This window comes from Uranotaenia lowii, chromosome 2 (genome assembly GCF_029784155.1).
Source record: "Uranotaenia lowii strain MFRU-FL chromosome 2, ASM2978415v1, whole genome shotgun sequence".
NCBI classification, from domain to species: Eukaryota; Metazoa; Arthropoda; class Insecta; order Diptera; family Culicidae; genus Uranotaenia; species Uranotaenia lowii.
In genome coordinates this window covers 369,804,715-369,816,400 of record NC_073692.1, presented here as the reverse complement: position 1 = coordinate 369,816,400, position 11,686 = coordinate 369,804,715, and the positions used below count along the sequence as shown (strand labels likewise).

The window sequence follows — 11,686 nt, the reverse complement described above, 5'->3', positions numbered from 1 at the left end:
TGCTCCCAATTTATTTAATTATTACGGCATCTGAAAGAAATGGAAGCCACCCCATTCTTAAAAATTTTGCCTTTTTCCTCAAAAACGACAATTTTCTTTTGTGAATATCGAAAACGTAAAAGCTACAGACAACGTAAGACCCTTGTTTTGAAGATTAAGTTATTGTCAATCGTATGTCACTGTTAAATTGTGTGTATAGTAGACTGTCCCAAATTTGTATGGAAAATTTAAAACCTGTGAAATGTTATGCGCTGCAGGCTAAAATTGATCCTACGCCTAGTACGAGATGTCATGCCAAATTTTGGCCGGATCGGATCATGGAAAGGGGCCGCTCAACGAGCCTGAAATTTGTATGGGATTTTGAGACATTTTGTTCTAGAGAAACATGAATCAGTTTTTAATCAACAGCTTCGGTTCCTTTCGAGTGATTTTTTGGAATACGGATTTTATTAAAGCCTTAATTATAACAAATATTTCATCCGAAGACTGTAGGGTGATATTGTTATATTGTTGATTAACTGTTGATGAAAAACTGATTTTCCATTTTTTTTAAATATATTTATTATAGACATTTAATCACGGTTGGGGCTTTCGTGTCTCTAAAAATAAATTTTTACACAATTATTTTACAATTTTTTTGAAAGCTCTCACTTTGATATAAAACTAAGTAATTTTTTTTCCTGATGGTCATTGTTGGCTAGCACAGTTTGCACGGATCCCTCTAATTCACATTCACGTCGTTCTTTTTTATACACGCTCATTTTTTTCTAACCATTTTTGACTTTTTTTCAACCGTTTTTTGGTATTTCTTGAAGAACTTCTAAAATTGTTATTTTTCAACCATACTCAATCGTTGAATTTTTACCATTCCTGAAGTTCCAATCGAAATCGCACAAAAACGGTTAAATTCAATCGAGAAAAAGTTTCACTGCTGTTGTTTTCAAACGTTTCGAAAGTGTTTGCACCTTTGACAGCGCATAAAGTATTTGGGCTTGATTATTTGCTTCTCTCTGAATCTGATTCTCCTGCTGATTCCGAACAATTTTGCAATAGATTAATTCAGGAGTAGATCCGAGAGGCTATCAGATCCAGTGGAAATAATATGAAAACAGGTATGGAAAAATTGAATGCGGGTAACATAACCTCATATCCGTTTTACGGTCAAATATTCCCTTTCAGATCGCATTGTGTGGCAACGGTGGCTACAGAAAATAAGAAAATGGTTCGTCCCAGCTGTGGAAAAATGCTGCTCCGCACGGCTCATCGAAAAACGTCTGGAACCAGCAGAAGCAAAATTGAGGAGGGATCTGGCTACAGGGTTTCGGTCGGCATACTGATGGCAGTAGAGAGGGCCACCATAAAAATCGACAGTCGGATCCTTTTCCAGTATGGATCTTATCACGATCATTTGCTAAAAGATGAGGTTCCAGGTGTAGATTAGGTAATTCGTCAGTTTATGATTCTTGATGTCTTATTGAAATACCGTTCTAAATTCCAGATAGATCTTGATATAAAAAAAAGCAAAGCCAGCTTTTATTAGACCTGAATTTGTTCCATGAACAGGCTAGTAGTATTGGAGAGAGCTGTTCCGGAAAATTTTCAACGGAAGTACGAGTGCGAAGTGAGCTTTGATCATTTTGAATTTCTGGAGTAAAAACATCGATTTACATTTTAGCGCCGATGTGGTCTAGTGGATAGGCTGGCGCGAGTCTGGTTTTGATATGCCAGGCGTACTGGGTTCGATTCCCGGTATCGGCAAGAAAACTTTTGGGTTCGAATCCCATAAGTTGCCGACAGGTAAGATGTGTTTCCTCATATAACTGACTATATAATAAGAATGTTCAATCAGTTGCCAGCTGGCCAGGTATATACACGGATGCCGGAATACTTGTAAGTAAACTAGCCCACCTGATTGACTCGTTCTTCCAAAATATACCCTACATCAACACAATACATTCACTACATAACAGTTCATACGAAGCCATGGGGTCCGGGTCTAGTGTACGCAGTGCATTGGAGATTTGTCGAACTTAATAATCTAAAGAATGCACGTGAACGCATACTTAGGCAGAAACTGCGGTGAATCCGTGCACCCATGGTGGATAACCAACATACATACATATATATAAAAACATCGATTTACATTTTCGTCAACATCTTTACTAAATGGAGATTTCAGATCGAGCCGCGGTGCAAAGGAAACCATTCTGACTGAAGCTTTATGTTAATGCATCTCAACAAGTATTACCGGAATCAATTGTATATAATAAATTTCATGTTTCGCATACTTTATTAAACTAATAAATTGGTGAAATTGATTAAATCAGATTTGGCGCTAAAATTCAAATTAAATGAACTTTCGTTTTATTTCTTAAATATTGAACTGGCTCCTTTCTTTTGAAAACGGTTATTTTTAAACCATTTTCACCTGCGAGAGCATGTTTGAAAAATAACCATAATGCAAGTTCTCCTTGAAATCTCATTTTATGAGTTTTCAGTGAAAACTCATAAAACGACTTAACCCACAAAACTGCCATTATGGTTATTTTTCAAACATTAATGGTTCAACATGGCTGACCGTGTACTTCCTACATTCAATGAGGATGTGTTGTACTGTAAGAGGTACCCCACAGCCGTTACAATCAGGTCTGGATGTTTTTTCGAAGATGTAACAGTGTGTCAAGCGAGTATGGCCGATGCGCAATCGGGAAAGATTTCGTTGTTCACTCGCAGATTTCCTATCCGTTGACTTAGATACAATAGGTTTTGTTTGTCGTAAAAACCTGCTGCGATCTCACTGTTTTTGCCAGGCGTTTTGGATACTTAAACTGATAAAGTGCTTGGCGTCAGAAGATGGTATGGTGATTTTTCATGTTTCTCCCGAACAAAATGGCTCCAAATCCCATAAAAACTTCAGACTCGTTGAGCGACCTCTCCCTGTGATCCGATCTGTATGTATGTATGTATGTAGATAATCCACCATGGGTGCACGGATTCACCGCAGTTTCGCCAACGTATGCGCTAAATTGCATTCTTTAGATTATTAGTTCGGCCAATCTTCAATGCAAAATACCACATACCCGACACCATAGCTTCGTTTGAACTGTCATGTAATGGATGTATTTCGTATATGTGTATGTCTTATTTGTAGAACAAGCAAACAGTTTCGCAACCGTATAAAATTCATAACATTTTCAGTGTTATAAATCTTTGACAGGTATTCCGCATGCGTGTAGATACCTGCCCAGCTGGCAACTGATTGAACGTTCTTATATAATATAGTGAATAAATGAAATAGTTATACAACAGAATAACCTTACCTTTATACCCATCTTACCTCAAAACACTCTAATCTTACCTTAAGATATAACCGACCTTGTTCAGTATTATAACCATATTTATTTTCATCTTATCTAAAATAAACAATTTTTAAACTATTAAAAAATTGCGAAGAGAAATATTTGAACAAAGAATCGAAAATGATAAATTCAGTTTAAGTACAAAAAACTAAGAAAAGTAAACAGGACCACAAATACAACCTATTCCACACTAGGTAACGGTTGAATCGCTTTGTAGCCTGCGGCGAATCGTATGTAGTTCCACCGACCCGTAACTCGTCGCTGCATCTAGAAAAGCCCAGTGATGACTTGAATTAAACGTTAAAATAGTTAAAATATCATAGGCCGGGATATTTTTTTACTAAGCAATTGAGTGAAAAGTATATGGAACTACGTTTTATAATAATATTATTGTTATAGCAGAGATTTGGATTGTAATGAGCCCTTAAGTTGAGCATACTATGGATTAAAATGGATTATATAGATGACCTCCAGATCCCATACCCGGCACCATGTCTTCGTGTGAACTGTTATGATGTGTATCTTTTTTGTGTTAATGTAAGTAAATATTTGGATGAACAATCCAATCCAGTGCACACCCAGTTCAAAATTAATAACATGTTCAGTGTTATATATTTACTGCAGGTATTCCGGCATCCGTGTATATACCAAGGTTGCCGAAATCACAGAAAAATCTGTATTATAACAGAATGTTGAACATAATTTCGTCACAGAATCTGTGTCACAGAACACAATTTTTTTTTAAATTTTCACACAATTCACAGATTTTCCAAATTTTGAACAGATTTTTAAAATTATAATTTTTTTTGTCATTTTCGACTTTATATTTCTGACTTCAATTCATGAAAATATTAAAACAAGGTAATGTAGATTTATCGTTTTAATAACTATAAGAAAATTCCAATTTGTTGATATTTAACATGATTTCCCTATGAATTTCATAGAAAAAACGTCACAGAAAACCGTCACAGAATTTTAGGTTTAAATCACAGTTCGAGATTTTTTTTTGACGAAAACACAGATTTTTTTTCGGCAACCTTGGTATATACCTGGCGATTTGGCACCTGACTGAACGCTCTAATTTAAATATCCGAAACCAAAATTTCATGTCATGAAAACAAAAAAGAACAATCTTACCAAATAACAGGCATTCATTCCTACGTTTTTCGTATGCGTTCATTGTAGTGCCATAACGCCAATCCGCATTTCTTCTTCGGCACACGTTCAAACTCTGGATTCGTCCGTTGATACTTAGGGTACGACAAGGTTCACACATCTATCCACTCAATCTCGCCAAACGCGATATTACTAAGAGAAAATTAGGCTTTCCGCACCACGCGCAACACAAATTCTGCGAGCCGATTATTAACAACCGAATAGCAGTAATAACCGGAGAAACCATGCATTCACGAAAACCCCGCCGAACCTGCCTTTTTTGGAAGCGATTGAACATTGCTCTTCTAATTGCAATTTCACCGCTACGTCATAGTAGGCCGAGAGCGTGTCACATATATGAGCTAACTATCATCTCGTATCATTAATTTATTTACCGGCCGCTTCAGATACTTTTCAAGTTCAAAATTCCAACTAGGACCACCATTCGCGTATTTTTGTCACATCACAGCAAGCTGTTCGGAAATTCAAAACTGCTTGTAAATTTCAGGAACCTCTCTGATTATGATTCTCTCTTTCGTGTTTTCGTAGCCATGATTTCCCTTGCCCCATACATATATTTTCTCGGGCAACTTTTCTTTCAAATTTTCTACATATTTTATCAATGTCACCAAATTATAGCATACTTTTCCACTTGCTAAAATAGTCTAAGAAGTAAGCCCTTCACAATTTCCCTGGTTCACAATAACACCATTTTTTCACACACTGCTTCGCGAAAAAAAAACGCCCCAGCCACTTTTCATTGAATTTTATTTTTCACATAATTTTGAGGGCCTTCTTTCCTCACAAACCAAATCCTTATGTAAAACCACCATTTAAATCCTCTCATCAGGAGTAATATCAAATTTCACTTTCCTATGCAAGCACTTTCTTAAAATTTCACTACTATTATATGACAAGGCAGCTATCGGAAAACGCGTCCGTTCACAAGCAAAGCTCGAGAGAGAATCCACCTCTCCCTGTGATCCGATCTGGCCAAAATTTGGCATGAGATCTTGTACTATGCCTAGGATCAATATTAGCCTGCAGCGCATAACTTTTTCAAAAGTCGAGTCATTTGAGGCCAATATTTTTGTTTTTCGCTTATCTAAAAATGCCCTCATATTTCCGATTTTTATGGCGCTAATGTGTTCAGCGTAAAATTTTACATTAGAATCTTGAAGCAGTAGATCTCATTTGGGTTTGTTGGGTAAACTAAAGCCCCGTAGTTGAAAGTTTTATTATGGTTTTATAATGGCATTTTACATGCAGCCAGATTTATAACTATTTTATTTTGATCATTAAAAATACTTGGATTTTTGATTCAACCATTTGTTTTCAGGAAGTTCTGAAAACGCCAATAAAGCTTTTACTAAATATACTGTTTAAGATGTTTAAAAAGAGTGCTAAATGTTCTATTAAAACTCCAATAAAACATAAACTAAGAAGATTGTTCCAAGCATGTTTTTGTATGCTTTATAAAGGCACGCAGATATATAAAAATCTTTGAAATACTTCAAATCACCGGAAGTGGAATGAATATCTCAACAGCATGAGTTTTGAGTGAAATGGCCCAATTAGTAGGAGAAAAAATTTGGCGGTTTCCGCTTTTCTTTTCGAAGCTGTAAATTACCGAAAATCTCATGAAACATCCACAATAATGGGTTTTGGGTAAAAGAGCTAAACAAGTCGAAACCGAATTTCGCTATCCGACGGAATCTTGAAATCCAAGATGGCGGCATATGCTCAAGTTGAAAATGCTGTAAATGACTGACAATAGCATGATACCCCCAAAATATGGGTATAAGCTGAAAGGACTCAACGAGTAGAAGTCGAATTTCGCAAGCTGACGCCATCTTGAAACCCAAAATGGCGGTTCAGATTAACTTCAAAAAGGCTATGAATCATTGAAAATCACATGAAAACTCCACATTTTGTGTATTGGGTAAAAGGGCTCAGCGTGTACAAGTCGAATTTCGCTCTCTGACAGCGTCTTGGAATCTTTTCTTTCCAAACCTGTAAATTACTGATAATCGCTTGAAACCCTCATAATATGGGTATTGGGTGAAAGGGCTTAACAAGAAGAAGTCGAATTGGCAGCTTTCGCATAAGTTTAAAATGATGATTCACGCTATAGCTCTATAGGTGAGATTTTATTTTTACGAACCGGTCAAAGGGGAAAAAGGAGAGACCGGATTGAGTGTCAATTGAAAGACCGCCCATTTACTTTAAATCTGTTCACTTTTGAATAGCTCAAATCGTTAATGTCGAATTAGCATATTCTAAACTTTTTGGAGACAAAGTATTTAGGACAAAGGAATTATCCTTTGTTTAGTGGCCAAACAAAAGAAAATTACTTTAATTCTGGGACAAATAAAAAATCATTCGTTTCTAATCTGTTTTCCTTTATTTCAAAGAATTTTTCAACTTTGAAATTAAAACAAATTCTTTGATTCAAAGTATTTTTTAATTCAATGAATAAATGCTTTGTTTCAAAAAAAAAATTTTAAAATCAAACTCATAATACATTGTATCAAATAAAAAAGAGTTGGTTTCAATGGAATATTTTTTTGAATCAAATTCATTTTTTTTTTGGGTCAAACACCAAGATTTCTCTGATGTATATATTATTGATAATCGCTTGAAACCCTTCATGATATTGGTATTGGATGAAAGTGCTAAACTAAAGGAATTCGAATTTTGCTGAAATCCAATATGGCGGCTTCAAAATGCTGTAAATCACTGAAAATCTCATGAAATTCAATTGAGATGTTATGCTATGGTTTACAATTATATTTATTGAAACATGTTTTTCGTGTAACGTTTTTAATTTTAATTTTTTTTCGAGATGAAGCGAACTTTAAGATACTATTTTATACACATTTTAAATAAAATCTTGACTGGTAGCAGAAAAGATGCTCATGGTTAACAAATTGCTTTTTTATTATTAATTTTACCAGATCACATCTCAATAATGCAATCATCATTCATTAACCATCATGGTTACTGAAAAAAATCGTAGAACTCACGGAATCGAAAGAAAAAACAAAACAAAATTTGCTAAAATGTTTTATAAAAGCTTTATAAGGGTTTTGATGACCAAAATTGTATAGCATAATGATTAAAAAACGATGGCGTTTCTAGATTTCAAATTTTAGCTTCATGTGATGTATTGATTTAGATTTTTATGAAAAATTAATGATGTAGCTCTAACGAAGTTGTGCTGGCCATAATAAAGCTAAAATTGTTAGTTGAGGTTTTTGGAAGATCACTAAAACTCTCGTTGAGGTCAGCGTGATCGTAAGGGGTATGTATTATTTTGGGTGGCAACAAGCTCTTATCTTATTTACTAACATTTCCTGGAAGTCAGCTGTTGGTCATCAAGATAACAAATATCATTTGGGGACAGAATAAACAAACCAATTGAGCACACGATGCAATTCAGGTGTTTGTCAAATGCAGTTTAGCGACCCAAATAAAAATTTAAATAAAAACTTTAAATAATCGTATACTAAACAACCTACATATCTTTGTACCTGATAATGTCAGAAAACGTGAATTTGATAGATTGAAATGTTTTTCAGATTATAAGAATCCATCATGCAGGACATCAGCATATTTGAAGATTATGCTTTAAAAAGCAAAAAAGGAGGCTACAAAATTGGTTTAAATTAAGATAACGAGATTTTTTTATTTGTCATCAATAAATCGTTGGGGGTCCATCACACGAAATGAATTGCATTTTCGGGTGGCAACAAAGGCTTATCTAGGTTAACATTTCAGCCAGAGACAATTGCCAGCTGTTGGGACAGCGTGATAACGTAGGATGAATTCGGTGTTGCTAGATGCAATGAGCCACAAAAAGGGTAATCACCAAATTTGGGAGGTTCGAATACAAGAACAATCACACCTGATAACACCAGGAAACGTGATTTTTTGAAGGATTAAATTTTTTACAATTGCTGCTAAGAACCTAGTCTAAATAAATTATTAATGATTTCAAAAAAGTTTGGCGTTCGGATAGTTTTCAAAATAAAAAAAGTACAGAATTTTGTTTAAATTTTCCCAATAGTTTTATGTGAACAATTTTCACTGCTTTTCTACAATCGCAATTTGCATAGTGTGCCTAATAGTTTAAAAATAATAATGGAACCGATTAGCGATGAACCGAATACGTAATACCTATTTACAGAAATTGGCTTTGTAACTGATTTAGTTTTATGATTTTGTATTTTGTTCGCTCATAGCTTGTGATTTTTTTTTACAATCAATTAAACGGATATTTGCATTGCTTTCGAAATTTCTCGTTTCTTTGTTTTGGGTTTCAGTGTAGTTTAGCTAGATCATTCAATACAACTCGAACAGTTTGAATGTTTTTAAATCTAAAAGGTAAAACGCAAGGAGACCACTACAGATATCGAATAGTTAAACTTTTTTTGTATAGCGGTTTCGCAAACTTGTAGGTAATGAATATTTTTTGGTATTGCACAATTTCTATTCTCTGCTACTTTTTGCAGACTCTATAACCATCATCAAAAGGCAATGTATTTTAATTTTTTTCTGTTGTTCACTGAGTCAGAAGTTACTCGATCGGGTCTCTGGTTACAAGCTAGAGAACGCAATTCTACCTCTGCTGTTTTTTTTTTATTTCAAGCACCTGTAAACGATCCCGATCGGTATCGGGTTCTGCTACTGAAATGTTACTGGTGTACTGTGCTATTATATGTTTGTATGGTTTGGTTAACGATTCTCACGATTCAGCAAACTGGTTTAATCTGGCTTATGTTTATACTTTCTGACTACGTTTCATAATTCAAACTTTGACTATATATCGAGTAGGATAGAGTTTTTAACTCGGGTTCGTCAGAATTGACGAACCTTACTTATTTTATGTTGAATGAGCAAAACGATAAATTCTTAAACGAAAACTCGGATGGTTCTGGCTAGACTCTACAATCATTATTGTAATAGGTTGGTAAAAATCTAAACTTTAAACTATGATTAGTGTGACCTTATCAGTACTCTTCTGAGGCCAGTGACGAAATCAGGAAGTCGATCCTAGAACATTCACTTCAATGAAAGCATTCACTTCAATTTTCTTCCCAGAGATCGACTCCCCAGATACGCCGCTGATGCCACAGCCAGATGGTGAATAAACTGAAATCCACATGTTTGCATTCGCAGCCTTATCAGCGCGTTCAGATGAAGTATAAATAGGAATAGAGATAACTCCACCAGGAAGATTTCTGTTGCTGTTGTTGTTGTTGCTGCTGTTGCTGTTGTTGAGCTGAGGAAGGATCTTCCGGTATTGGTGGCATTGGCACGGCCGGTGTTGAATTGGTGGAGGATGAGCCTGGTAACGAAGCTTCCGGCTGCTGCTGGCTTTTCTTTTGATGCTGCTGTTCGACCGCCTCACAGTTGTCGCCGTTGGTTTCGGGACAAGCCATGGTGTCCAATTTCTTTGCTTCCTCAAGAATGGGATGGATTTTTGGTTTGACTTTTGGGAGGGGAGTAGAATATGGGTGTATTAAAATGAAATAGTTATTTCAAAATCAAAACAATTTTTAAAGGGTTAGAAGCATGCAAAATGAGTTTAGCACGAGATGCAATTTGTATCCAATCCGTTTCATCACAAAAATTTACAAGGTTCGTTGAAATATTAAATTTGGTATGAACAATGAACATTTAAGCGATTTTCATCCAATTCAAAAAAGTAAAATCAAAATCTTCAATTTTGCATAATTACTTTTTTATGAACGCATCCTTAAAGCCAAGGAAAAAAACTTAATAATCAGACATTGAGTGTCAATTTGACACCCCTCGCTTAAAACTGCCATATCTCTCTTGTTTCTCAATCGATTTTTACAAAATTTATAGTTTTAGAAACCTCGTTATGCAATATGTTTCTCAGACAACATTCAGCTACAACATTTTAATTTTCCGTTATTCAGAATCTAAGAAAAAAATCCTTAAAGACATGTTCCGGAAAAAAGATTGTAGAATAGCTAATGCTAATGCTAGAATGCTTACAAAAGATTCACTTAAAATTTGTTCACGTAAAAATGTGATGTGATATTAGCCGTACTTTTCACTCAATGAACCGTCAAAATTAAATTTTTAAAAGAGGATTGGAAAGTTAGTTATCATATCTGTGTAAAGTATTGCAGCGCTAATGTAAACACATCACTAGAATCTGAATCGGTATGAAAATTCCTTTCTAGTGAATATAAATTATTAGAGGAAATTTTGCGTGAATACACTCAAAATCCAGTGCAAAGTTGAATTTAAGTGCAAGAAAATCTAAAAAATTGCGAATTGACAAAAAAATTCGAAAAAAATTGAAAACTTGTTAAAAATTATGATGTATTTTGAAAATCTGAACATATAAAAATGTGCCAAATTAGACTCCGCTGAAGACAGACGTATGGAAACACGCAAAATACATCAAATATATGCTTGTTGTGTTCAAATATGAGCGCCCGGAGACAAATGATGCACCAATTTGTTGCAGTTAGTTCAAGCTTCAATGTGGTTTATGAGTTTTAAAAATCCACTTGCACGTTTTTGCAATAAACACTCGTGAAGTTGAGTGAAAATTAAACTTATAGTTGCAATAAGTTGGCTAGGGAACGTCGTAGAATGTTGAAATCTTGTGCAAAACGAGTAGTTTGAATGCTCCAACTAATGTTCAGAACATCTTATTCACGTAAATCCTCATCTAACGATAGTTAAGTTTAAAAAACTAACTTTTGAATAGCTTTCAAAATAAAACCATCATAACTCTGCACTGAAAAGAGATGGAGTTTTGATGTGTTCAACAAAATTTCATGTTTTCACGTATTCTACAACTTTGTAGTATAAAGTAAAGCCACGTAAAGCTCTATCTATTGAAATAAAAATGTTAGAATTTTCAATTTTTTTATAGTGGACTTTGACTAACTTTTGATGCTTCCAAGTTATGAAGCATGTTTGAAGAAGCAAATGTTCTGAAGACACTTAAGAGATAAGATGAAAGACAGAGGTGCTACGAAAAAAGTTCCACTTTTAACCCTTTCGGACCACAGTGCGGTGTGGCCATTGCCGACGAAATTGTGAAGAACACTATAGCCTTCAAATTTCCAGATGGTGCTTCAAGCCCATCTTTGTTTGAAGTCGCTAGGTTTGTGAAAAACTTC

At 34.9% G+C, this 11,686-nt stretch overlaps 1 protein-coding gene across 2 annotated transcripts in view; it reads right to left on the bottom strand.

Moving 5' to 3' along the window:
- Nucleotides 1-8,560: 8,560 nt before the first annotated feature.
- LOC129750156 (stAR-related lipid transfer protein 7, mitochondrial-like) overlaps nt 8,561-11,686 on the bottom strand; it is a 40,162-nt gene continuing 37,036 nt past the window's right edge. Inside the window, exon 6 of one of the 2 annotated variants that reach the window (XM_055745403.1) lies at nt 8,561-10,008. In XM_055745403.1, the coding sequence (XP_055601378.1) occupies nt 9,710-10,008 (299 nt within the window). In that variant the 3' untranslated portion in view covers nt 8,561-9,709. The remainder of the gene's footprint in view (nt 10,009-11,686) is intronic. The other variant, XR_008738313.1, reaches the window with a different exon arrangement.